Source organism: Mauremys mutica, chromosome 8 (genome assembly GCF_020497125.1).
Source record: "Mauremys mutica isolate MM-2020 ecotype Southern chromosome 8, ASM2049712v1, whole genome shotgun sequence".
Classification (NCBI taxonomy): Eukaryota; Metazoa; Chordata; order Testudines; family Geoemydidae; genus Mauremys; species Mauremys mutica.
This window is the reverse complement of record NC_059079.1, coordinates 1405129-1423735: the sequence shown is the minus strand read 5'-3', so window position 1 is coordinate 1423735 and position 18607 is coordinate 1405129. Positions and strand designations below refer to the sequence as shown.

The 18607-nt window shown below is 63.0% G+C and overlaps 1 protein-coding gene across 7 annotated transcripts in view; it reads right to left on the bottom strand.

Annotated features, from left to right (window-relative positions):
• The window catches only part of PTPRF (protein tyrosine phosphatase receptor type F), a 411971-nt gene that overhangs the window by 15975 nt on the left and 377389 nt on the right, over positions 1 to 18607 (bottom strand). For all 7 annotated transcript variants that reach the window (XM_045026633.1, XM_045026635.1, XM_045026634.1 and 4 more), the window contains 3 exons: positions 17777 to 17874; positions 7441 to 7564; positions 4460 to 4635 (listed from right to left, as the gene is read on the bottom strand). In XM_045026633.1, the coding sequence (XP_044882568.1) occupies positions 4460 to 4635; positions 7441 to 7564; positions 17777 to 17874 (398 nt within the window). The remainder of the gene's footprint in view (positions 1 to 4459; positions 4636 to 7440; positions 7565 to 17776; positions 17875 to 18607) is intronic.

Genomic DNA, 18607 nt, shown 5'->3' with positions numbered 1-18607 from the left:
GGGCATCACTAACCTGGGCTTGGAAGGAATTTTCTTTGCTAACCAGCGAAGTGCCAGGAGGTGAGGAGAGAGACCGGGGAGTCTGCCCTTGAAAGGGCGGCGGGGGTGAGAGAGACACAGCCAGTGACCCGGCAATCTGCAGCCAGCCCAGGGGCCTTCTCCCCCACGCTGGGAGGGAAGAAGCAGGAGCCTCCTGCGGCTCTGAGGCCAGACTAGGGGCGAGCGCACCGCCCTCCAGCAGCTCCGCAGCCTGCTCCCTCAGGTGCCCCCACGCAGCAGCGCTGTCCCCACCTTTGGCAGGTGGCGAGGCCCTGTGGGAGTGACAGGTCCCAGCACGCAGCGCTCCAGGCCCGGCGCTCTCTGCACTGCAGGGAAGGCTGCCACGGGCCCAGACCACCCTCGAATTGGCCTCAAAGGCCACCCTGCCGTAGATGCAGACGCCTGCTCAGACCCCGCGGCCGGAGCACATTTCCCCCTGCGACTGCCACGAGGAGAGATGGGGCACATGCCGGGAAAGCTGCCCCCCTGCAATCAGCCTGGAGCCCTGCCTCCTCCTCCACAGCCCTAGCGTGGCCGAACCTCGGCCTCTGCGCGCGGCCCTGCTGCTGTGCGGCTCCTCGGCCTCAGAGATGCCTCGGGGGGCTGAGTGCTGCTTCCCACAGGCCACACAATGGCCCCGCACAGAGAACCACAGTTTCTCTTCTGACTCCTCAATCCTCCTGTCTGAGCTGCGTCTCCTCCTCCCTGAAATGCAATGGCAGGTTCTACGGGTGGCCTGGTTAGTCTGCCCCTTGGCTCCCCCCCATCTCACCTGCCCAGGGCATCCGCTCACCTGCCTGGGGCCCCCGCTCCCCTCCCCCCATCTCACCTGCCCGGGATGCCCCAGTGTAGAGTGCAGAGACCCGGGCTGCACGTACATCTGAGTGTGCAAATCTCTCCCCCTCGCTGGGCACGGAGCACATCCCTGGTGGAGAGTGTGCGGAGAGCCCCAGCTGCGAGTACATCTGTGCGTGTGTATCTCCCCATCGCTGGGCATGGAGCAGAACATTATTTTATGGTGACTGGCTGCAGAACGAACGCTGAGGTCACGGCTAAACTGATCCAATCCTTGCGCATCAGTGGCAGCTGCAGCCAGCAACTTCCACCGGTGGCCAGCCCAGAGCCACTCCTGGCTCCAGGAGGAAGCAAACCCTGGCTAATCTGAGCCAGATTCTCAGTGTCTCTAGGGCCAGAGATCTGCTGCCCACCCTCCCCACCAGCCTGCGATCTCTCTCACAGCGACAGACTGGAAAGCCTCGTGAGACAGCCTCTCTTCCCCTGACACATGGAAACCACGGAGCTGGGATTGCACAAACACAAACCCAACTTCTGAAGCATCCTGTGTCAGGCTCATAGCAGCGCTGGGGCTGGTAATTGAAAATTATTTATTCATGACCAGATAAGAGTCAGTCACATTTTCTGCCAAATTTACCCATAATGTTTATGCCCCATTTTCAAGCTCTGTAAATTTTATGCGGAAGCCGATGCGCTGTGGCACTAAAGCCGATAAGAGACGGTTTCTTCTGGCAGCGCTCGCTTCTCATTAAGGCGAGGAACACACTAATGTCCTGAACAGACATTTACAGCCAGCTTTGCTGAGTGGCCCCTCCTGCCTCCACGTCTGCCCGCTGAGCAGCGCATCAGGCCTCATCTTCCTTCCCTGCTCCGGTGCCACTGTCGGCAAAGTGGGAGGGGGAGCCGCACAGCAGGCGTGGCCTCCGGGGTGGGCTCTCCGGGTATTCGATGGGTCCGCAGGAGCCAGCGCTGACACCTCCCCACAGCCAGTGGGAAGTGCCAGGGCTCAGCACCCTGGGAAAGCGAAGTGTTTCTAACCACCACCAAACGATTCAGAAACTGACTGTAAAGCTTTGAAGGAAGTTAAATTGCCCGAGCCAGAGGCTTCGGTCCTTTATGTGGCTCTCACTTTGTGCAAACATGAAAAGGGAGGATGATCTGGACCATCAAGCCGGCTCAGATTGCTGACACGAAAGCTGATGTTCTTTAAAGATTTTTTTCTGCAGCTTGTGCCCCACTTCCCAGAGCCCAGGAGCCCTTTAAAGCGCTGTCACCCCGCAGGGCTGCAAGCTGCGGCTGGCCTCAGGTCAGCTTATCTCCACCCGTCATTACTGGCGGGACGTGCGGCTCTCGGCTCAGAAATCAGGCAGAACCCGCTCGGCATCATGCACCCGGCTCCACAGGCTGCACAGCTGTAGCTGCGTTCTTGTGCTGAGCCGCTGGCCAATGGGCCACTCGAGAAGGGGGCCAGCTGGAAAAGGCTTTTCCAGGACAACCCCCTGACATTGCCGCCTCTGTCCCACTGCGACCTCAAGAGACAATGGTGGTGTCGGGTCCAGAGCACTTTGTGATGCATTAAACTAGGCTTGTGCACAAGGACTGGCCCCAGAAAAACTGAGGCTGTCCCACAGAAATCCCGGGGGGTGGAGGGGAGGGGGGGGACGACGATAGCCTCCCCTGGGCCCCATGCTGGTGGCGGATCAACACACAGTGGTTAGTGGTGCCTAGCCAAGGGAACCAGCCGGCTGAGGCTGTCCACGCTCCCAGCGCAGTCCAAGAAGAGCTCCAGGCAAGCACCAACCCCACAACGTCTGTTTCTGAAGGCAGCGGGGCAGGATGGGGCAAGCGAGACGGAGATGACAAGGGAAGACACTGAATGGGAGCGACTGAATCCCAAATCGCAGGGGACGGGAGGTCTCTCGCCAGGGAACACTGGGAAAGGAAACGCAATCCAGAGAATCTTCATGGAAAAGCGATTCCTCGACCCCCATCCCCCCGCATGCCCTGTTCCCCTCTCTCCCAGAGATGCCGGGTCAGCAGGGAAGTCCCAGGCCTCCTGTCCAGCACAGGGCTGCTGTACGGTACTCACAGTACCGGTTTCAGGCTGACCCCAATCCTTTCCCCACTTCCTCCCCGGAGTCTGTCTCTCTCGGGGCAGTGCTGCCTGCTGGGGATGATGGGAAGGGCTCTCTCTGCCGGCGGGAGGGGCAGCGCCCGGGCTCCCCGCTCATTCCATCCCTGCTGTGGTGGCTGAGGTTGCACATGCCCAGCCCAGGGCCTGCGCCGTGTTTCCAGGACGGGCGGCCAGGGGAGATAACGCACGTCTCAGGAGCAGGGAGGCAGGAGGCAGACAGGTGCCGGCAGGGTCCAGAGATACCCGTTATCATAGAGCAGCCTGCTGTGGCTTTCCATAAGTCACCAGCCTACAAGTGACGGGACAGTGATTTATTTGGCTTTTTCTCACATCTCAAAGGTAATTTAAAAAAAAAAAATTTAAAGGGCCAGTCAGGTGTTTTTAGCCACTGGCCCCTGCTCACAGGGGCCCTTAGCCGCTGCGGCTCCTTCTCCTCTCAGGACGCACCTCTGCCCACTCAGCAGGTGCTGGAGCCGGAGCACAAACCCCAGGGCTTCCCTCGGTGTGCGCAGTCCTGGGGGCTCAGCCAGTGCCCGGCAGAGCATTGGGGCAGGTGCTATAGGGCCAGCAGGGCACACAAAGTTGCACCCGTGTGCGCGTCTGTCTCTAGCGAGGGACTGGCCATTGCCTGGGGAGGAGCTGGCCTGATCTCAGCAGCCGGGGGAAGCCTGAAGCCAGGCCTGCTTGGGCCATGGGGGAAAGCAGCTTGTTTGGCAGCCTCCCTGCGAGGCGCTCCCGCCCCAGCCGTGTCGTGCGCAGGGGCCTCCCACCCACCGTCTGCACGGGGAGAGCGCCACAGGCTCTCCCCTCCTGCAGCCCCAGCTCGCAGCCGGAGCACCCGCCCGCTGCCTGCCGTTGGCATGGCAACGGTGAAATCCTGGGAGAAAACGAAGTCAGGAGAGAGATGGGCAGGGTGGCGCTGCGGGCAGGGCAGGGCAGGGCGGCCACAAGCCCATCTCCAAAGGAGGGCCCTGTTCCTTCCTTCCCGGCTCCGCAGGGGCTCTGCACTGCAGCCTCAGGCGCCGAGCCCAGCGAGATGGGATCATCCCTGCAGCTCTCTGGCGTCGGCCCGGGGACAGGTCAGCCTGGTCATTGCAAGGAGATTCCACCAGCAACTCCGCAGCGCGGGGATGCCCAGTGCTTACAATGCTCCTTACCAGCCTCACCACCCTGCTTCTGCGGGGACACGGCACCCAGGGGTGCTGGGCCTGGGGCCGGTCCCAACACTCCTACTGCAGGGCTTCGCATTGGGGCGGGTGCGTGCACATGTGGGTGGGGGTGGCATCTGAGTGTGGAGAGGGAGGGTGGAGGCTAGTGGCGGCAAGGGGGCTAGCAGGGGCGAGGCAGGGGAGGCCAGCGGGGGGTGGGGCAGGGAGCTAGCATGTGTGTGGCGGGCGGGATTACTCAGGGAAACTTGTTCCCACCCTGTGCCTGCAAGAGGGACCCGTGTTTCACTGGGCTCAGAATTGTCCCGCCCCAAGCTCCCCATACCCGGGATTTCTCCTCCAGCCGGGTCATCATGACTATGGTCGCTGTCCTCTGCTCCCACACCATCCTCCAGAAGTCGCTGAGCGTCTCTGGCAGCGGCCCCTGCGTAGCGATGTAAGCATTCTGCTTCCGGTACCCATCGATGTAGTTCGCATTGATGTAGTCACTGCCGGGCACCCCTGCGGAGACCAAGGGAGCCGGGTTACCCGGGAGCCGGGCTGACTGCAAGGCGCTAAGCCAGTCCCTCCCCGGAGGGAGATCCGGTCGCGAATGGAGAGCGCGTTCCTGGAACCATCTAACTAACACGTTACTGGAGCAATCAGGCAACATGAAAGCAGAGACAGCTGCCACCTTGCACACAAAGGGAAGTTCACAGGCAGCACGAACAGCCCCAGGCAACAGATTGAAATAATTGTCTCACGTTGGCCGGCTGTTTGCTGCGGCCTTGCAGCACCTCGGGACAGGTTTTGTTGCTCTGTTTGCAAAGGGGAACATGCGAAAAGCTTCCCCCGCATGCAGCGCCCTCCGACGCTCCTCCCACATGCAGCGCCCCCCCCCTCCGGCCTCCACAGGCTGCCCCCCACATGCAGCGCCCCCTGGCGCTCCCCCCCTCCAGCCTTCACAGGCTGCCCCCCGCATGCAGCACCCCCCGACGCTCCTCCCACATGCAGCGCCCCCCCCGGCCTCCGCATGTTGCCCCCCACATGCAGCGCCCCCTGGCGCTCTCCCCCCTCCAGCCTCTACAGGCTGTGCCCCACATGCAGCGCCCCCCGACGCTCCTCCCACATGCAGTGCCCCCCCCCTCCGGCCTCCACAGGCTGCCCCCCGCATGCAGCACCCCCTGACGCTCCTCCCCCATGCAGCGCCCCCCCTCCGGCCTCCACAGGCTGCCCCCCGCATGCAGCGCCCCCGACGCTCCCCCCACATGCAGTGCCCCCCCCTCCGGCCTCCTCAGGCTGCCCCCCGCATGCAGCGCCCCCTGGCGCTCCCCCCCCCTCCGGCCTCCACAGGCTGCCCCCCGCATGCAGCGCCCCCCTGGCGCTCCCCCTCCTCCAGCCGCCACATGCAGCGCCCCCTCGACGCTCCCCCTCCTCTGGCCTCCGCACGTTGCCCCCTGCATGCAGCGCCCCTCACCCCACACGTAAAGCTTGCCCTCCTCTAGGTTCCGTGGGCTGCCCCCCAGCACATAGTGGCCCCCCATCCAGCACCCACCATATGCCCCCCCTGCATGCCCCTCCAGTGTCAAGCTCTTGCCTGGAAAGGCCTTTAAACCACAAACCCGCAGTTACTAAAACAAACATAACACAGTTCTGCCGGGGCGCAATGTGAGCACTTGCGGGGGCTGCGGCCGCCCCTCCGCACCAGCAGCAGGCCGAGGACCCGGCCGGGGTTCCCCAGGAGGGCGTGCTCACGGTGTCCCTTAAAGGAGGCTGAGGATCAGTTCCACCCGCCACGGGGCTCCGCAGAATCTCCTGCCGATTCCCAGCAGCCTCAAGCAGAATCAGTGGAAGAGACGCCGGGGGCTGGGGGAGGAGCAGCTCCCTGGCCATAACCCAGTCTGGAGCCTGGAGACCAGATCAGCCAGAGTTCTGTGCTGGCTGCCCCTTGGCCCAGCCGCGCTAACACACGTGGGCCTCTTCTCCCTGGCTGCCGCCTCCTGCCGTGAGGGAGAGGGAGCTGGCAGGGCTCGTCACAGAACCTGCTTACAGGACCAGGCTCGCGCCAAGGAAGTGGGTTCCCAGGGCAGAGCTCAGCCCCTCCGTCTAGGGGAGCCCCACACAGCTACAGGGAGAGAGGCTGAACCCCCTGCAAAGGAAGAGCAGCCCGTTGGCATTAGAAAGCTGTTCCTGCTTGGGATGAGGAGAGACCAGGCTGCACCCCAAGCAAGCTCCAGCCTCAACACCAAACGGGGCCGCATTTAATGAGCTGGGCTCCCCTCACGCGCTCAGCCAGCAGCCAGCCAAGGCTCCAGGGCCGGAGCGTTTCTGGGTGTGCGAGGGGCGGGGGCTGGAATCCAGTGCGCTGTGCACAGGGACTGGAGAGCAGGTCAGAGAGGCCAGCAGCCTCCTATGCACAGAGCGGGAGGAGGCTGGGTCAGCGTTCGGTCTCGCTGGGCGATACACACGCAGCACTCAGGCGCTCGCCTCTCACCCCAGGGCTCCTGAGCAACGCTGGGCCTTGCAGCAGGGGCCAGGAATGCAGCGCGCCCGTCCTGGTTAGCCGGAGCCACCGCCTGGCACCCAACCCTACATGGGCCAAATCCTGTCCTGGCCCCTGGCCCGGGATGCACTAGATGGGCCTAGCAGCACTTTGATTTGCCACCTTGAGCTGACCTGCTTTTCCTGGTCCCTAGGCACCGGGCCCAGAGCTAGGGCACCTGGCCAGCTGGGTGCGTGGCTGAAAGGGGCCCATGGGTGCTGGGAGGGGCCAGCAGGGGATCAGCCCAGCAGGCAGCAGCAGCAGCACTGCACAAAGGAAGGCTCCCGGGGGGCGGGGGGGCAGGCCACGGGCTGCCCGCTCCACTCCCCCATAGGGGCAGGTGCAGCCCCTTGGCAGTGGCGGGTGTGCGCTCGCTATGGGCGGAGCTGTAACGAGCTCCTGTCTCCAGGGCTGACAAGCCGGCTCCTCTCACCCAACCAGCCATGTGGCTTTGAGCTCCTGAGGTCCCAGGTATGATCCCGCCCGAGGATGACCGGGGTCTCTGCCCTTACACCTAGGCTGAGCGCTGGGCCAGGGCGTGGCAGGAGGGCAGCTGTCTGCTGCTGTTTCTTATCCTTTGCAGGGTCTGGAGCCAACGTGCACCTCTGAGCTGGCTGCTAGACCCTCCCTGGGCAGTGTGGGCGCAGCAGGGACACGCAGCCCCCTCCCCTGGCTGTGTGCCCCGCCACACTAAGGGAGTAACCTCGTTCCGCTGCCTGTTACAATGACCCCACCAGGCCACGCCCTCAGCCAGCGCCTGGAACAGGCCCGAGCCCCGCGCTTACCGTCGACAGAGGTCAGGATGACCCGCGAGTGGTCGTAGGCGATCACGTTTGCATAGCGGTTTTTTGGTTTATTCACTTCCAGGTTGGAGTTCTCCCAGGTGAACTGCTGCCCGGGATCGATGGACTGCAGGAGAGAGGACAGGCTGTTACAGCATGCTGGGCCGTCTGTGGGAGACGCACTTCTCCTGGGATTGTCACACCCCGGCCTGCCACCCAGCTCCGCCCCGCTGCAGCGCCAGGGCCAGGGCAGCAAGGCGTTCTCTGGCTGGTGCTCAGCTGCCGCCAATCCCAATGCCCTGCCAGGAAATCAAACCTGCCCTGGAGCAGTCTGACCGTCACTGAAACAGCCTCTCCGCTGGGGCGCAGGCAGGGCTGGCTGGGGTGGGGGGGGGCTCCTCTCCCCAGCCAATGCTCCCTAGTCCAAGCTGCCCCCCCAGCAGAAACTCCTCTACCTCAATGACTGCAGCAGGGCTGGCTCACGCTTACTGACCCCAGTGGTCTTATCAGTCAGCGAGCTGCAGCCCCTGGAAACAGAGCAGCCTCTAGAGCCTCGTGCCAGGGGATCTGGATATTAAAGAACAAGAGTGAACAAGGCTCCTGCTGGGAGAAGTCATGAAACCGGATGGGTCACTAGCTGCTGCGTCAGCTGCTTCCGCAGGGCGAACATCTCTCCTTTCCGTTCATGGCGTGACAAGGAGCCGCAGACCTGGGGACAGGGCCATAAGCATGTGTAGGGCCCATATGCTAGGGACTGGCTGGGAAACAAACATGCGACTCGCCTGCGTCCCTGTCAAAGAATCCCCGCCCCACGTACTCAACAGACTCTGCTGTGGGGCCAGCTGGGCCCCTGTGATGCACCTGACATGGCTGGCGGGACCCGCCCCAAGTACTGAACGCAGCCCCTCTGCTGTGGGGCTGAAACCTCCTGCCCAGCCTAACCGCCACAGCCCCTCCGGGACCCTTCCCCCCGTATACCTGCCGTGACCCATCCAGGAGCCCCGCATGTACCCACCACAGCCCCTCCGGGACCCTTCCCCCCGTATACCTGCCGTGACCCAACCAGGAGCCCCGCATGTACCCACCACAGCCCCTCCGGGACCCTTCCCCTGCATACCTGCCGTGACCCATCCAGGAGCCCCGCATGTACCCACCACAGCCCCTCCGGGACCCTTCCCCCTGCATACCTGCCGTGACCCAACCAGGAGCCCCGCATGTACCCACCACAGCCCCTCCGGGACCCTTCCCCCGTATACCTGCCGTGACCCATCCAGGAGCCCCGCATGTACCCACCACAGCCCCTCCGGGACCCTTCCCCTGCATACCTGCCGTGACCCATCCAGGAGCCCCGCATGTACCCACCACAGCCCCTCCGGGACCCTTCCCCCCGTATACCTGCCGTGACTCATCCCAAATCCTGTGCCACCCCGCACTCAACACAACACATACACTGCGTACCCGACATGGCCTGGCCACCACATTCCCCAAATGCAGCATCCTTGGAGTCACATTTCTCACATGCAGAACAGAAGAGAACACAAAGGCCTGTCCCAAACACGTGTCTCTGAGCTAGGAGGGACACTCCTCATTCCCACACCCGGTCTGGGTGCACCCACAAGAGGGCAGCTATCGTCATGCCATGAAACGCGGGGAGCTGCATTACCAGCCTCATCAGCGCCTTCTCAAAACTAGGCCCGAGCTCAACCACGAGATCTGGGCTGGCTGCAGGAATCACTACGGCCTGTGTGATGTAGGAGGCAGGCCAGATGAACACAATGGTCCTTAACCACTATGAAAGCCTCCAAGGGGTGTCAGGCTGGAGACTAGCCGCTCCTGTTGATCACCCAGGGCAAGGCACAGAGTGCAAACGCCAGCCCATGTGATTACTCCCTGCACCACCCCTTCCGGTATTTGCTGCAGCTGCCCTTCGATCGCTAGCACGGTTAAGGTCACCACGCGCCTGCTCTGATCTCGGCACCTAAATAAGGGATGGCCTGTGTCTCACGCGGGGTCTTGGCATCCTGCAGAGGGGCTGCCCTGACGCCGTCACCCGGCAGAGGCCCTTCCGCAGCTCTCAGAAGGAACAGGGACCTGTGCCCTGCTTGCCATTTGCACAGCACACATCACTCCCAGCCAGGGGTCCTGGCGGCAGCGCTCTCCCCCCACAGGGCCTGGCAGGGAGATGTGGCATCACAGCGGAGCTAATAGGGGGGTTGGGCAATGCAGAATGTAAATAGATGTTTCCGACAGAAACCCTGTAATCTTCTATTATCAGAGTACTAAGCAGCGGCGGCAGGACGCAGGGCGCTGTGGCTGGGGGAGCAGAGGACGCGAGCACCCGGCTCCTGGCTGAACGTTTAGCCGGGTATTCCACTGGGGGGCTGTTAGGCTCCCTGCACACACATCTCTGCACTAACGCTGGCCACTGGCTTGTTCCACAGCCCCCGTGTGCGGCTGCTCGGATCTCACACGTTGCACAATAGAGAATTTTGTCACGTTTCCTTTTGAAATGTTCTTCACCCTCTGCTGTGGGCACGCGGGCCGAGGCTGCTCGCTGAGAGCCAGGCTGAAGGCCATGTTACTGAAAGGGCCCCACAGGGCAGAGGACGAGGAGACGCAGAGCAAGGCCGGGGGTGGGAGAGGGCGTGTACTGTTGTGATAACTATCAGAGGGGTAGACGTCTGTAAAAGCAGCAAAGAGTCTTGTGGCACCTTATAGACTAACAGACGTTTTGGAGCATGAGCTTTCGTGGGTGAATGTTGTGATAACTGGGGCTACAAATTTACCCTAATTACAAGTTTAACTCGAAGAAGTGAGCAAAAACTCATCGAAGGGTCACACTAGCCAGCAACAACAAACGACGATGAGAAAAGATGGGGCGGGAGACAAAGGCTGAATTAGACTAAACAAAACGGCCTCCTGACAGACCTCAAGCACTGTGTTAAGATCACGCCTGGTAGCAAGACCAGCATGAAAGTAGAATCCGTGAACCAAAATTGGTGCGTCAGAAGCTAGGCCTAATTGGTGGACAAAATACAGAGAGGATGAGCTAGTCCACCCATCCCTGCCTTCGGCACTCCTTAGCGAAAGGGACTTCAGGGGAGAAAAACTGGCTACGAGAATGAGATTCACCCTCACAGCTGTCACCCCACCATCTCCTGGACCCTGGGCCTCCTCCTTCCTACTCCTGAGCCATATCCTGGCCAGCCCAGGCCGAACGGAGGGAGCCGGGGAAACAGTCGCCTCCACTGGCTCCAGCCAAATCCCCAATACTACCTGGGACTGTGTTCCTGCCCCTCTCCCACCTGTGCCCTTTTCCTTGTTCCTTCTGTCTAACAAGAGCCTGGCGTATTGTGCAGCACGGCTGGGAGCCTGCAGCCAGCCCGAGGCAGCTAAAAGCAGCGCCCTGAACAGCCCGGCGCTGGTACGAGTTTGTCAGGTCTCGGAGTGGCTGATCCGACCAGCCGTGGGCTGGGCCTGGGTTTCTCCAGCAGGGAGGTGGCAAGTGAGGGACACCCCAGGGACAGAAGCTGCAGCCTCGCTCTGCTGCTCTTTTCCCTCCCCCGTCGTGTGTGTTCGTCTGGTTTTGTCGGCTAGGAAACGGGATCCAGCTGCAGCAGCAGCAGCTCCTGCCCGTCTCTTTGCCCCAAAGGCCAGTGATTCCCCTCGAGACTGTCCAGCCGTCTCTAAAACCTCCCTCCAGCTAAACTGCCCGGGACCACGGGCTGCTGTTACAGGGACAGCCTCACTGAGCGCTGCCCCCCTCCCCCCGGTCTGTATCTGGAAGGAAAGGGTGACGGGCCGTTCATGGTGTCGCTGCCTGGGACGGAGCAGGTGGGGGTCTCTGGACACCAAACCCCGACCCTCGTTTAGCACCGTTCAGAGCTGGGCGGTGACTGGGTCACGTTCAAACCTCGATTCTTTGGGCCCCTTTATTCCATCTAAATTCAAACTGCGGCAAGCAAGGAGCAGGGCCTGGTGGCCATGTGTCCCACTGGAGTGGGGCTGGTGGGGCCATAGCAGGGTGGGGTGAGGAGGCCGGGCGGAAGGGAGGGCCCAGCAGGGGACAGGGCGGGCTGAGGGTCACTAGGTGACATTTAATGGCCCGTGTCTACAGGTCAGACTGGGGGTCACACCCCTTTGCCCCTCGCAGCCCCGGGCAAGCAGGGGCCGGGGGTGACAGGCTCCTGCTGGAGCTGCGCTCTCGGGAAGGAAGATGATCCAGGGCTGCCCGGCTCCACGGTGGGACGGGAGCAGTCCGCAGGCCGAGTCTGACTGCAGAGAGGGGAAGGATCATTTCTCCAGGTGGTGAAGAGCGGCTCTGAGGCACTGCCATTAGGGGAATTGTTTTGCTGTGCAGCGAGGATGTGCAAAGCCGGTCTAATCACCAGCAGCCCCCTAGGAGGGCGAACAGGTGAGAAGGCAGGAGCAATGGAGCACCTGGGTGCGAAGAGGCTCTAATTAAATACTCCTGCAAATGAGTGACTCGTTTAGAAGTAAAATGATTTAATTTGAGCTCTGGTGATGAATTAATGTGCACCTGGCCCCCCTGGAAGGCAGGCAAATGAGTAAATAAATGGGAGGCTGATGGGCTGCTTGGAATGCAGCTGAAGCCCATTATGCAGAGCTCTGCGGCTGGCCAGCCCCACCCGAGAGAGGCCGTACGGGCCCAGTGTGCGGCTTCATTCCCTCCTAGCCCTGTTACAAACCCCACAACGCTTCTCGTCCCTCTGCTTCTTCACCAGGAAAAGCCGAGTGGTGTCAAGCCATGGGAGGGTCCAAAGCTTTAATGACTCCAGGAAAAGCTTGAAACCGTCCCAGGTTTGTAAACTCCCCAGTAAATGAGCCTTGAGTCACTCCCAGCCTGAAGCAAGAAGCAGCACATCAGACAAGCGCCTCGCTAGGAGCACACGGGAGTCTGCAGAGATAATGTGCAGACACAGAGGCTGCTCCAGGCAGCAGGAGCTCCAGTGGGGAACACGTCTGCCTCAGCAGATCCAAAAGCCCTTTACAAACATGGCTAAAGCACCAGGAACCCAAGTTTTCTTTAGTTGGGGGAACTGGAAAGCCAGGAGCAGAACATCCTGCCGCAGGTCCCTGAAGGAATCAATGGCAGGTACCTGGACCACAATCTACACAACGTCTTAGCCAGGGGGATCAGTTGCTGCCTGTCCCCTCTGCTCATGCAGCAGTTGATGAGCAGAGCCCATTCCCCTGAGAATCGTAGGAGCAGGAATCACAAAGCTCTTAGCAGATGACTACAAAGTCCTCCCTGCTCATCAGCAGCCCCGTACAAAATCGGGGGAAAGCAGAGCTGCTCTGAGGAGAACCTGGGTGCTGCGTGGCACCTGGGCGCACACAGAAGAACCAGCAGAGTCACCTGCCAGCTCTTTAAGCCTCGCAGAAGCCACTCAGGAACCCGCTTTGTTAGAAACTGGCCCCAGGGGATCTGCTGGGCCTGCACAGCCCCCCCCCCAGCGCAGCCAGATTAGCGCAGCCATTGACTGCCATCAATCTACATGACGTCTTAAATGGGGAGATAACGTGCTCCTGAATCAATCGCTGGCAAAGCTTTCACCTTATTGGTCACATTCCTGGAATGCCCGCGCCGAATGCCTGCCAGCAGCTGCCCATTAGTACAAGCAAATTAAACACAGGACAAGGTTTACCCTGCACCGCTCTGGGACCCAAGGATCACAGCTCACTACCTACCATGCTGCCAGAGGAGTGACGCTGAGCGAGGCCTGGGGCCTGGGTGCAGTCAGGCGGCCAGAGGGACCCGGCAGTGCCCTGCAGGCTGCCTGTACCGGGATGGAGGACCAGGGTGCAGAGCCCGCACTGCTGAAGGTCTCCCTGACCCTGCTTCTCCCGCCAGCTCTTAGTGCCTCGGGGGTCGGGGACAGGACTCCCGCGGTTGCCAGGGCAGTGGGTTAAGGTGGGAACGAGAAGGAGCCAGGGGGTCGGGGACAGTAACTGGCCCTCCCACCATATTTCTGTGCTGCAGCTCTCCTGCTCCTCAGCCCCGGCTCCCCAGCGCTGGTTGAGTCACACGGACAGCAGGGCCGGGCGAGCGCCAGGCTCCCAGGCTGGGGGGGGGCGGGGCGGGACCGGGCAAGCGCCGGGCTCCCAGGCTGAGGGGGGGGGGCGGGACCGGGCGAGCGCCGGGCTCCCAGGCTGGGGGGGGGGGGCGGGGCGGGACCCGACTAGGGCTGTTCTCTAGAACGGAGAAAGCGGCCTCTGCCCGCCCTCCTGTCACCCTGGTGCAGCCGCGCTGCCAGGCCCCTGCCCATCTTAAGATCTCCGTGTGACACAGGCCAGAAGTGGGGAGAAGCAAAGGCCCGTCTGGGCAGGCCTGGTGCCCACCAGCGAGGGGGCAGCAATGGCAGCCCCCTGGTGTCTGAGCAGAGTGCGCCCCCCAGCGCCGGGGCAGGAACCACACGACCTGGTGATCCCCAGCGGGGCTGCAGCCTGCCCTGAGGAACAGCTGCAGTGCAGACAGGTGTCCAGGAGGGGGAGCTCTAACACAGCCTCAGCACAAACCCATCCAGAGCCAGATAAATAATTAACCGGCTGAGCCTCCCTTGTCCTCACTTAATTCCATTAATCCCGGGCTGGGCTGTAACTCACGGACTCTCACTGGGGAGAGCTGCTGCCAGACCCCGAGCTGGGGCCTGCCCCATGCCTGGCGGCCCCAGGGCTCCACCCGTCCGTTAACCCTGCCTGCTCCCTGCTCCGTTCCAGCGGGGACCCTCCCGGCTCAGACCTGGCTGCAGCCTCCGGGAGCCCCCGCGCCCAGGGTGCCGTCGGCCCACAGGCAGGCGCTGGGGTTCCTGGCTCTGTCCTGGAGCTCCATGCCCAGGCGCCCAGGTTACTGCACTCTCGAGCACAGCTCACTCCGGGCTGTGAAAGATCTGCCCTGCGTCTGGGCTGCCTGTCGCGCCTGGAATGCGCTCCACACACACACTCCGGGCTGCTGGCTTTCTATGGGAAAACACAAACTATGGCTCTTCCTAAAACGAGGGCCTCCGGGGCGATCTTCACCCCGCTGCGCTGCTCCCCAGGCCAGGCCTGCAGCCAGCCCCGGGCACAGGGATTAAGCGCTGGCGTCTGCTCTCTCACTGCAGAAGTCGGGGCAGTGGGCACTGGAGGCCAGTGCTTACGAGTGTGCAGAGTTCTCTCAGGGAGCAGCAGTTGCTGCCTCATGCACTGGCTCACCCAGGCTGCAGTGCGCTGCCCTCAGCTCTCCCTGTGCTATTTCCACATCCCAAGGGCACGGTTCCCTTCCGAGCGCCCCAGGACATCCAGCCCAGAGCGCCAGGCTCCCTGGCTAATTCCACTCCTAGATCCTGAGCCGGGAGTGTGTGACAACCCCATTTGCACTAGTGGCCCTGGGCACCTGCTGCACACCTACTCCAGCCCACCCGGTGCCTTATGAGTGTGCTGCCTTCAGTCATTCCACCCAAATCTAGAGTCAAATGCGGCAGAATCCACGGGAAGGAATTACACGCAACAAGCAGCTCTTTAATAGCTGCTTCAGCATGGAAAGTACAACTGATCGGTGCTCTCAACTAGCCATGATATTCTAAAAAGGGAGAATGAGAAGAGAGCAGCACAGGAAAATGGTTAAGGGAATTTACTTAACGCTAATTTTCTGAACCAGTTCAAGAGCTCGCTATTGTGTGGCAGACTCTGAATGGCAGAGACGAATCCCACAGGCAGATACCCAGAGCACTAGACACTGCATCCAAGCACTCACGGCCCTTTCATGGGATACAGAAAAGATAGAATCAGGTTACAGCAGATCCGAGAGTTTTGCTTTAAATTTCAATTGGACTCAGACAAAAGAGTGAGGCAGGCAGGTAGGAACGTGCACAGGGTTGCCGTGCTCACGGCACAGACACACAAAATGGGGGTAATGGCATTTCAGGGCGCACACAGTGCGCTGCAAGCTAGCGGCATTAATGGTGACATGGCATCTCCCTGGCTCAGGAGAGCTGTGCACGGAGTGGCAGCTACTCGGCCGATACGCTCAGTCTCCTCCATCGCACAGCACCTCTCCAGCTGGCTGCAATTTGTCCTCACCTTGCTCGCTTCCTTTCCAGCAGGTATAATCTTACCTTGTGGGGAAGTGTCCCGATCCCATCTCATAAATCAATGGAGATAGGCTCCCGCAATGGGAGGCCACAGGCAGATAACAATTCCAACAGCCCCGATAACACATGCACAGGGATCCTTCCCAAGCTAGCCCCTCTTTAACACTTCGGGGGGAGGGGGATTTCCGAGTTACGCCTCACACAGCTGAAGCAGCTCCCCCAGGGATGCGTGCAAGCCGAGGAAAACATTCCGACTGCCACTGCGGCTCTAATGGCTGCATGGGAACTTCTACCCCCATGACAAGTTTTCAAACTGATCAGCCAGCCTGGCAAATGGCTCCAGCGGGAGAAGGGCTGGAGCATGCCAGGGACAGACGCAGCAATTCTAGTGCTCATTACCCCCGCCCCACACACACCCGGTTTGGCAGGCTGTCCTCAGGACACGGGGGTGGGGGGGCTGCAGGTCAGCACTGGGGGGGGGGCAGGGGAGCCCGACAGCGAGTGACATCAGGTCCGATTCTGGGGCAGCAGCAGCGGTGCGGGAAAGGCAGCAGGAGTTAAACAGTGGGGAGGAGGTCGCAGGTTGAGACCGAGGGGTGTCAGCAGAGCGGGGGAGGTGCGGGGGGGGCAGGGCGGGACCGAGGGGTGTCAGCAGAGCGGGGGAGGTGCAGGGGGGGCAGGGCGGGGCCGAGGGGTGTCAGCAGAGCGGGGGAGGTGCGGGGGGTCAGGGGGGGACCGAGGGGTGTCAGCAGAGCGGGGGAGGTGCGGGGGGGCAGGGCGGGACCGAGGGGTGTCAGCAGAGCGGGGGAGGTGCGGGGGGGCAGGGCGGGACCGAGGGGTGTCAGCAGAGCGGGGGAGGTGCGGGGGGGCAGGGAGAGGCAGGGCGGGACCGAGGGGTATCAGCAGAGCGGGGGAGGTGCGGGGGGGGCAGGGTGGGACCGAGGGGTGTCAGCAGAGCGGGGGGGGGCAGGGAGAGGCAGGGCGGGACCGAGGGGTGTCAGCAGAGCGGGGGGGGGCAGGGAGAGGCAGGGCGGGACCGTGGGGTGTCAGCGGAGCGGGGGAGGTGCAGGGGGGGCAGGGCGGGGCCGAGGGGTGTCAGCAGAGCGGGGGGGGCAGGGAGAGGCAGGGCGGGACCGAGGGGTGTCAGCAGAGCGGGGGAGGTGCGGGGGGGCAGGGAGAGGCAGGGCGGGACCGAGGGGTGTCAGCAGAGCGGGGGAGGTGCGGGGGGGGGCAGGGAGAGGCAGGGCGGGGCCGAGGGGTGTCAGCAGGGCGGGACCGAGGGGTGTCAGCAGAGCGGGGGAGGTGCGGGGGGAGGGCAGGGCGGGGGCAGGGAGAGGCAGGGCGGGGCCGAGGGGTGTCAGCAGAGCGGGGGAGGTGAGGGGGGGGCCGGGCGGGGCCGAGGGGTGTCAGCAGAGCGGGGGAGGTGCGGGGGGGGGCAGGGCGGGGCCGAGGGGTGTCAGCAGAGCGGGGGAGGTGCAGGGGGAGGCAGGGCGGGACCGAGGGGTGTCAGCAGAGCGGGGGAGGTGCGGGGGGAGGCAGGGCGGGGCCGAGGGGTGTCAGCAGAGCGGGGGAGGTGCAGGGGGGGCAGGGCGGGGCCGAGGGGTGTCAGCAGAGCGGGGGAGGTGCGGGGGGGGCAGGGCGGGGCCGAGGGGTATCAGCAGAGCAGGGCGTTTAGTGTCACGGGACAGATGTGGGACACCCGGGCGCTGCAGACCAGGCCTGGGTGCTGCAGGACAGCGACGCCGTGTGACAAGGGAAGCCGCCGGGGGCTGGAGCTGAGGCCTGGGGGGCTAGCCTGGAACGGGGGTAACCCAGCGGGAGGTGCACAGGGAAGCTGTGAGCATGCAGGGAGCGGAGGAGCAGAGGGGCTGGGGGTTTGGCCCGAGGAGCCTCAGCAGAGCTGCAGGGCGCAGCTTGCAGCCCGAGTGCCCGTGTTAGGCCTGGGTCAAACAGAACAAGCGCAGCGACGGGCAGGGCGCTGAGACCCAGGAACCCCTCTGCTCTCGCGCTCCCTGTGTCCGTAACCGGGCTGAGCCGGGCCAGGCTCCTGGCACCACCAGGGCCAGCAAGCGCTCTGCTGCCCAGGGACACCGCCCCAGGGTAGGGCCCCATCCGTACAGCCCTGTCACCCATGGGAGCAGCTCAACGCTGCCTCCTCTGGGGGATGCTGCCACGGCCCAGCCCCTCCCTGCGGCGCCTGGCTCTGGGGAACGCCACGCACACCTGTCTCCCTCTCTGCAGCTCACCTCGTACTCCTGGGAGAACCTCAGCCCGTCGTTGGCCTTCAGCCTGTCGATGTTGTCAGCGAGATCCGTCACCGGGATTGGCGGGTGGTCTCGCATACCTGGCAGGCCCAAGAGAGGGGGAGGGAGAGTTACTGCTCCGCGTCCAGGCCCCGAGGTGTGCGCGGCCGGCACGTGGACAGTGAGGATGGCACACGGCATGCTGCGCGGGTGACAGAACAGACGGGATGGGCATGGCCAGGAGAGCATGCTCAGATGTGACAGCACCGCAGGCCGGGGGCCCAGGGCCTGGGGCCGTGCAGAGGGGAAGCCCCACTCCGGTCACAGGCCCAGGGGGGTAACTCTGCCGGGCTCCCGCACAGGCTGAGGTTGAACACACTGATTCTCAAGGGCGCTAGCTTTCCCCGGGGGAGGGGTGGCCTCATGACTTACCCCTAACGATTACAGGGTCCCCAGAGGGGCTACTGAGCCCCTGCCATGGCTAGTCTGCGCGGCAGCCGAAGGGGCATGCGCACCGGTTGCTATTTACCAGCCCGATTCCCGGCCGCAGGCCCGTCCCCTCGCGTCTCAAACCAGCCGCTGTGAGTGAGAGCAGTGTGTGTGCCACAGGCCTCCCGCCCCGGCCTGACTGCCTCCAGCACTGTGCCGGCAGGCTGCTGGGTGCCCTGGAGGGAGCTGGCCTGCATCTCCAGGACCCATGGCCGGTGTGTTTGAGCGCTGATGGCACACGGCCCTGCCGCGAGGTCTGGCTGGCTGGCGCCTGTCCCTGGTGATGAGCGCAGGGCAGTGGAGCGCACCTCTGGCAGCAGAGCCCAGGAGGGATGGGCTGTATCA